At 48.3% G+C, this 8908-nt stretch overlaps 1 protein-coding gene across 1 annotated transcript; it reads left to right on the top strand.

The window, feature by feature from the left end:
- The first annotated feature begins 1054 nt into the window (after positions 1-1054).
- Positions 1055-7268, top strand: hps6 (HPS6 biogenesis of lysosomal organelles complex 2 subunit 3). Its single transcript, XM_080449985.1, has 4 exons — positions 1055-1336; positions 1739-3686; positions 4463-5038; positions 6423-7268. The coding sequence occupies exons 2-4, from the start codon at positions 1779-1781 to the stop codon at positions 7005-7007; spliced, it is 3069 nt and encodes a 1022-aa protein (XP_080306111.1). The 5' UTR covers positions 1055-1336; positions 1739-1778; the 3' UTR covers positions 7008-7268.
- The last annotated feature ends 1640 nt before the right edge of the window (positions 7269-8908 follow it).

Here is an 8908-nt window from a genome sequence, read left to right as displayed (position 1 = left end):
TCTCTCTCTCTCTCTCTCTCTCTCTCTCACACACACACACACACACACACACACACACACACACACACACACACACACACACACACAACACACACACACACGCTGTAAGTGGATTTGTCCATGGCAGGGATATGTTGAGATTCAAGTTAACACTTAGCAATGGGGGGAGTGAATCATATTTTATGAGTACAGAATGTTGCTTTTTAACTAAAGTATAACAGCATGTTTTAGGTGGTAGCCAATATAGGTTAATGGGCCATTTATAAATACTTTTGGCTTTTGGGCAACATTCTTGGAATCGTTATAAACTTACACTTTTTAGTCTAGAAGAGTCCACTTGGTTTGTTTGACAATGACTTGACAGTGTCTTTGTTGGTTATAGAATCTTTACACATGTTTTGTTTCTCTGCCCCTCCCCTTATGCAAATTTTTATTACTTGGTGGTAGAGTCTACACATCCCATCGCCCGCAAGGACGATCGCGTTGTGATTGGCTAGTGAGCCGCGCTGTCAAGCGTCAGCGCCGGCGGGTTGCTTGACAACCAACTGGCGAATCACAGACGGATTATGCTAAGTGTTGCCATGTCGGCATATTATAAGCGACGTTGGGCTTCTTTTTCTGTAAAATTTCCTGTACAAATGGGTGGTTGCGTTTTTTTTAGCTTGTTTCTAATTAATATATAACTATATATTTAAACCAGTGTTTTTCATGAAAATGTTTTGTGCCAGGCCAGCTAGGGAGCATTTATGTTGTTATAATGTTTTTTTTTTTTTTATCCAAATATTGCACATTTCATTACAAGAGTTTTTGAAAATAGCAGATCTACAAGCTCACTGTGAGCTTGTAGATCAGCTATTTTCAAATAGCCGATGTCTAAAAAGTGCTCGTCATGTGGCCTAGTTGCTTCTTTCGGGCTTGTTTTCCTAGACCTGGTTGCTTGTTCCTCTCTCAAAACTTGGCAACGCTGACTATCCTCCTCCCGACGATGGGATCCAGCCGGGCTCCTACCAGCGGTATCCGGAAATTAACAATCTCGTGATGTCAGGAGGTACGGCGTCGGGAATGACTAACAGCGTCTTTCTCTGGACTTAGAAGTGAAATAAAACAAACCCCTGGTCGGTGTCAACTTGCTTTTTAACGATGTTGTGAAGTGACGCCATGGAATTAGCTCAACCAGAGGATATCCATGGATGGGTCGGCCACCGTGGACGGTAAACAAGGATGCCCACCACTTGTAGGAACTCTATAACGGGGATGTGATTTGTTCTAGCAGACGCGGGCTAGCTGGCTAGTGGATGAAGTGACGGGCTAGCTGGCTGGCTAGTGGACGGAGTGTGTGAGTAGCCATACGTTTATCCTCCCCGACCCCTATACTGTCGCCCAGGGTTGCCATGTCCGCTTATTATAAGCGGCTTTGGGATAGTTTTTTAAGTGTGTAGTTGCTTATTTAGGCTTGTTAAAACCAGTGGATCTTAAACATTTTCATGTCAAGGACCCCCAAATTAATATGTATTTGTCCACAGACCCCCCCCCCCCATATGCAAATATTTTGTGCCAGGGACTCCCCACCCCCCCCTATACAAGATGTGTTGTTAAAGTGTTTAAATTTTTTTTAATGAAAATACCAGATAATAAGGCATTGTGAGCCTGTAGATCTGCTATTTTTACAAATAGCCGTAGCCTAGTCGCTTCTTTTGGGCTTGTTTTCATAGACCTGGTTGCTTTATTTCTCTCACAGGATCTGTCAACGCTGCTGTCGTCCAGTCGGAGCCATCATCATGACACGGCTGGTGCTGGAGCAAGTGACTGATTTCGGGGACTATACTAGTGGGAAAGAATTGAACGAGCTCCTGAAACAAAGCAGCAGCAGCAGCGGCGGTGATGATGAGTGCAGAACCACCAGACCTCTGTCGGACGTGCGTGTGAGTCCAGACGGACGTCACATTCACGTCATTCTCCGCAGACCCAGGGTGGGTCTTGTGACTTTTGACAAATACGAGAGACCCCAGCTTATCCGCAGCCACAACCGCCTGGATCTGGGTCTGACGCGGACCGTGCCGATAGTGGACCTGGTGTATCTGAACCGCAACGGCGTCGTCAACAACAGAGATCCGCAGAGCAACGGCAACGGCGCCGTCACACTAGCCGTGGTGTTTGAGAACGGGAAAGCGGACTTCTGGAGGTTCCAGGAATGCAGAGCGGGCTGGCACTTCCTGCAGACCGCGGACCTGTGCAACGGCCCCCGGGCCAGAGTGGTGTCCGTGTCCGCCTGCTCGGACCACATCGTCTGGTGCGAGGAGAGACCGCCCTCGGAAAGCTCCGCCATCATCGCCACCACCACCACCCCCACCCCCACCCCGACCAGGAGCAACTTCAGATACTGTATCTGCAAACGTGCCTTCGAGGTGGAGGAGGGGGCCGTCGCTTTGGGAGGGGTGAAAATCGCCCTCCACAACAACCCCCGCTTCACCGTCGTCAGCTCGGGCGAACACGTCTACCTGCTTCCGGACCACCAGACGGACAAACGTCTGCTGAGCATCTCTAAGCTCTTCCTGGTCTGGCTCCCTCGGCACGACACCTTCCGAGTCAGCAGCACGTGCGAAGGCACTCTGCTCAGGAGGGACTCCGCTTCGGTTAAAGAATCCGATTTTAAAAGGTTGGTGGCGGACTGTTTGGGATATTTATCGGCGCTCGAGCCGCCCGAGATCTACTGCTGTTCTCCCGCGGCGTGCGGAGGCCTGCTGCTCCTGCTCAGCACCGGCTGGGTGAGCCTGCTGCGGCGGGACGGGACGTTGCGGCGGGTTTACAAACTGGCGGACAACTGCGCGCCGGCGAGCGGCGGGACGCACAGCGGCCTCCGCGCGTACCACGACACCCTGGCGCTGACCGTGGGTCGGACCCTGTACCTGATAGACTCGAAGTGCGGCCGAGAGCTGGAGAAGATGTCTCTGAAGAGAGAGGGCCTGCTGTACGCGGACGGAACGGACGCGCGGGTCCCTCGCCTGCTGTCGGAGGCGGGGCTGTTCGCCGTGACGCAGCGGGAGTCGGATCCCAGGCCAGCGAGGGCCTCCTCTCCTCTGTGCGACGCGGAGGGCCTCCTCCTCCCTCGCCCCGGCAGAGCTCTCCTCCTGCCGGAGGCCGAGAGCCTCCTCCGGCCCGGAGCTCTCCTGCTGGAGGCCGTCTTCGAGGAGGCGTGTAAGTACTACCAGCAGCGGAGCCTGAGCAGCACCCGGCTGACCGTGGACAAGCTGAAAAAGGGAGGCATGTTCCAGGCTCCCATCTCTCTGGCCTCCATCGTCCGGGACTACCTCAACGGGGAAGAAGGGGGGCCGAAGGGGGCGGGGGGGCTTTCCCAACGACAAGGAGGCAGAGGCGCGGGGGGCGAGAAGAAGGGGCCCGACAAGCTGCTGGTGTCCCTCGAGGCCGAGCTGAAGGCCCTCGTGTCTCTGGAGGAGGTGAAGGGGAGTCTGGTGAGGGGCGGCGAGAAGGAGGTGGAGGCCGTGCGCGACAGCCTGGTGGAGCAGGAGGTGACGCGACTGCTGTCCTCCGGCGAGCTGGACAGGGAGGCGGTGCTCCACCTCAACGCCGTCTTCGGCATGTTCCCCGGCCAGGCCTGGGGCGCCGCCAAGGCGGCCCTCCAGCTGCGCTGCAACGGCGAGGACGCCCTGTCCAGCTGGGCCACGCAGGTAGGCCTGTCACAGTCATTACATCATCGTCTAATCGCTAATTATTTGAGATCATCGTTTATGATCGTTTTCCATGTTGAAAGATTTTCACACATTTAAAAAAAAAAAAAAAAGCAGAAGTAGCAGATCTACAAGCTTACAACGGTCACTTCGTGCCGCGTTGTAAGCTTGTAGATCAGCCATTTTACATCTATATATATATATTTTAAATATGTCGATCATTTTTTTGTATATTTCAGATATTTGTCATATCTGCCATGTGCAATTTTGTATTACGAAACCTAAAAGGCTTCGTGTGTTTCACTGTTCAGTGGCCAACACACACAATTACATCGTTAATCGCAATTATTTGAGGAAAATGCTATTTTTGCCTAAGTCAGCTCCTCATGACACTGGCCACCTCTGGTAAAATGGCCTATCTCCTAATTGAAAAGGATCATGCTGTTCCCTCCTCTTTTAGTATAATGGCCTATCTCCCTAGTGTGACTTAGGCCAAAATAGGCCATGTTTTTGGCCTAAGTCACCTGGTTTTGTGACTTAGGCCAAAACAATGGCCAAATGATTTTGACTTAACCCAAAATCATTTGGCCTAAGTCAGGTTTAATCCTATTTACACCTATTTAAATCTCTTATGTTACATAACTTATGTTACAGAAATATCATATAGTTTTGTTTTGGATCAGTTTTAATTTTTTACTGAAAAAACTTAAAAAGATTACCTAGGCCATTAGTTTAGCAAGGTGACGATTTGTAATGGTGACTGCCCTTACCCGCAGGACGTCTGGAAGACCATCCTCAGCCCCGTTCCGGCCCCCAGCAGCAGCACGTCAGCCGGCCTCCCTTACACCAACGGCCAACCAAAACAAAAGATCAGCCACAGAGCCGGCCCCGTCGTCACCAAATCCTTATCCAACCCCAAACCGCCCCGCGTCGGCTCCAACTTCCCGGCCGCCGCAAACACGGCGGCGCTGCCCGTGTTCGAGCTCCTGTGCCACTCCGTCTACCACTTCCAGCCCGGCTGGCTGCCCAGGTTCCTGGAGATCGCTCAGCAGCAGCAGGGCTCGGCGGGCCTGGGTCTGAGCCTGGCCTCGTCCTCCTGGGGTTACCCCGGCGGCGGAGGGGGAGGCGGAGGGGGGAGGGGGGCGGGAGGGGGGGAAGGCAGCGAGGGAGGCAGCCTGCCCCTCTACAAGCGAGCCCTGGCCATCCTGCCCGGCCCCGGGACACCCGACAGACACCACCAGGTGGTCCAGGAGCTGGAGGTGGAGCTGTTGCTGGTGAGCGGGCGTCCCAACGCCATCCTCCAGGCGCTGCGCATCCTCATGGGACGACAGCAGTGGGAGCGCGTCACCCAGGTACGGTGGTGGTGTAAAGTAACTAAGTACATTTACTCAAGTATTGTACTTAAAGTACACTTTGCAGGATTTTTTGTGGGGTTGGGACACCTCATTAGTACACCCTTCGCTGTACTGTGATTGGCTCATAATTAGTACACCCCTAGCATTAGTACACCCCTAGCTGTACTGTGATTGGCTGATTCTATTGGCTGACTCTATTCAGCACTGTGATTGGCTAGCGAGACACATGATGAAATTGATAACTTATAAATAGGACTATGCACTTAAACCATCACTGTGATGACCTCACCGCCCACTTCACACTGGGTGTGATTTTTTACTTTATTGGAGTATTTCCAATTTTCAGTGCTTTTACCTCTACTCCACTACACCTCAGAGGCAAATATTGTACTTTTACTCCACTTCAATTATTTGAAAACTTTAGTTACTAGTTACTTTGTAGATTGTGATTATTAATACAAAACATACATTAACCACTTCAGCCCTATATACATTTCGGCCATTTGAAAATAGCCGCTCTACAAGCTCACATGTGAGCTTGTAGATCTGCTATTTTCAAAAGATTTTTTTATACTTGAAAACATGTGAAATGGGACATTCTGCATAATGAGTAGTTTCTACTTTTGGTACTCTAGATACATTTTGATACCAATACTTTTGTTCTTTTACTCAAGTAAATTTTGAGTTCCGGACTTTTAACTTGTAACAGAGTATTTCTAGTACATTGCAGTATTGATACTTTTACTTAACCCTTTAAGACCGGGGGACGCATCTGTGTAACCACTTTATCCATATTTTATACTTTTGGCTATTCAAAAATAGCAGATATACAAGCTCATAGCGCGGCACCGAGTGCCGCGCTATGAGCTTGTAGATCTGCTATTTTTTTTTAAATCGTGTTTTTTTTTTGCAAATCTTTGAATATATATCTATAAAGCAATTGTTTTTTTTACTCAAATCTTTGCTTCTGGGGGTCCCTGGAATTTTTTTTTTAGATGGGGGTCCGCAGCCAAATACATATCGTTGAGGGGCTCCTTGACACTGACATTAATATTATAGCAACATAAGTGTTTCAGAAAACTGTTTTAAACTTGATTTAGAAGACATTTGTAGAATCCCCAGAAGCAATAACATTTTAGCTAGAAATGCTCGCTTTAAATATATATATATTCAAAGATTTGCACAACATTTTTCACGATTTTTCAAAAATAGCAGATCTACAAGCTCATAGCGCGGCACTCGGTGCCGCGCTATGAGCTTGTAGATCTGCTATTTTTGAATAGCCCAACGAAATCTAAAAATGACACACAGATGCGTTCTCAGGTCTTAAAGAGTTAAGTAAAACATTTGAGCACTTTCTTTCCCCACCACTCTGGCCCAGGTGGCCCAGCGCTTCGGCCAGCAGAGCCCGCTGCTCAACAAGGAGATCTTCACCACGCTGCTGTGCGAGGTGGCCCAGCACCGAGACCTGGACCCTTACCTGGACCTCCTCTGGACCCTGTGCCCGGAGGACGTCACCGTCACCGCCATCCTCAACCTGGTGCTGAAGAACATCCCCTCCCACAACTCCTCGCCTCCGCCCCCGGCCTCTTCCTCCTCCTCCTCCGGCCTGCTGTCGGGCTCGCCCTCCACGGGCCCTTTCGGGGACCCCCTCCTCCGCGGCCAGCTGACCGTGGGCCTGCTGAAGCCTCTGCTGAGCAGGGTCCTCCAGAGGGAGACCAAGCCCAGCCAGAGGTACGCCGACATCCTGCAGTCGCCCTCGTTCCCTCCTCCTCCTCCTCCTCCTCCCCCCCGTCCCCCCCACCAGGCTGTGGGGGGGACGGGGGGGACGGGGGGGCCCGGCACGGCGGGCTCGGCGGTCCGGGACGACCGCTTCGCCCCGGAGCCGCCCACCGCACAGGAGTGCTCTAAAGCCAAGACCGTCCACGCAGGGGGCAGGGTGACATTAGCTATTAATCCAGTCTGACACACACACACACACACGCACACACACACACACACACACACACGCACACACACACACACACACACACACTCACTCACACACACACACACGCGCGCACGCGCACACGCACACGCGCGCAGACACACACACACACACACACCAGTGGTGGAAAAAGTACTCAAATTCTTTACTTAAGTAAAAGTGCCAATACTGCAATATAAAAATAATCTGTTACAAGTAAAAGTCCAGAATTAAAAATTTACTTGAGTAAAAGTACAAAAGTATTGGCATCAAAATGTACTTAAAGTACCAAAAGTAAAAGTACTAAATATTTGAAAATAGCCGATCTACAAGCTCACAACGGAGCTTGTAGATCTGCTATTTTCAAATAGCATATAAAATAGGGCTGAAGTGGTTAAAGTATGTTTCATTATATCATAGTTTACATCTGAAAAGTAACTAGTAACTAAAGTTTTCAAATAATTGTAGTGGAGTAAAAGTACAACATTTGCCTCTGAGATGTAGTGGAGTAGAAGTAAAAGTATTGGAAATTGGAAATACTCAAGTAAAGTACAAATACCTCAAAATTGTACTTAAGTACAGTACTTAAGTAAATGTACTTAGTTACTTTCCACCACTGACACACACACACACTCACACACACACACGCACACACGCGCGCACACACACACACACACACACACACACACACACACACACACACACACACACACACACACACACACACACACACACACACACACACACACACACACACACACACAGTATCACATCCTTGCATGTTGAGGAAAAAGAACATTATCATAGAACATTCCACATGTTAAACTGACTTGAGTTTACAGTTTTAAAGTAGTACGTGTCTTATTTATCTTTAGAGACAACGAAAACGACAATCAACACAATAACACAGGAGATTAAAGAAGCGCCTTATAGGTGTCTGGAAATTGACAATTTTAAAGGTTATTAACAACCAAGCACATGTGTTTGAGAACAGAACAATAACTCAGTATTATTGAAATTATATTGTATGAGACACCATTTCTGGGGGCTGCGGCTGTCCTCAGATTGACTACTATAACCTATTAAATGACTACTGAACCATTGTACATACGTATTGATATCCATTCTAAGTCTGAATGTGTGTATATATATATATATGATATTATTTAAGTATTAAGCCCAAACATGGTCTTGAAGGCCCATGGCACAGTTAATGCATACAGTTGCATTGAATAGACCTGGCCTTTATGAAAAGACCACTGATAGTAATATATATATACGTTGATATGTAGTGGAGGGCTTCGTACTTGTCTGCCTGCAAAGTATTCTCTGCCATATAATAATTTGTGTCTGCTATCTGTAGCCAAATATTTCTTCTAGGGCTGGGCAACATATGGATATTATATTGATCGATATATGAGACTAGATGACGTCTGGGATTTTTCATATCGCATCGTGATATGGTTTTAATCACCTAAGCCTTATCTTATACTTTATACTATTTTATAAAATTGACAAAATTAGCAAAAATAGCTGATCTACAACTGACAGTGGCGTGGCTATTTTTGCTACCTTTGACAAATTTTGCAAATGTAAACAGACAATGTATGTTATTGCCACAGTATTACCGTCACAATATTTATATGGAGGTATTTGGTCAAACAATATGATGATATTTGATTTTGTCCATATTGCCCAGCCCTAATCCCTACATGAGTGCTAGCCAGTTGTTGCAGTGATTTGGGGGTTCATGCAATGGGGCAGTCATCTGTATGGACTATTGTAAGTGCGCTCCCTGTTATGTTTTGAATGTACCTGTACAGCATGTGTGTTGTTTAAGGCAGGTTTTGGGCTCAGAGTCCATCCTCTGGTGTTTGTTTACCTTCTGGCTTTGTCTTCCT

This window comes from Gymnoscopelus braueri (genome assembly GCF_963280865.1).
Source record: "Gymnoscopelus braueri genome assembly, chromosome: 14".
NCBI classification, from domain to species: Eukaryota; Metazoa; Chordata; class Actinopteri; order Myctophiformes; family Myctophidae; genus Gymnoscopelus; species Gymnoscopelus braueri.
The sequence above is the reverse complement of the archived record's forward strand: the minus strand, read 5'-3'. Positions and strand labels throughout refer to the sequence as shown.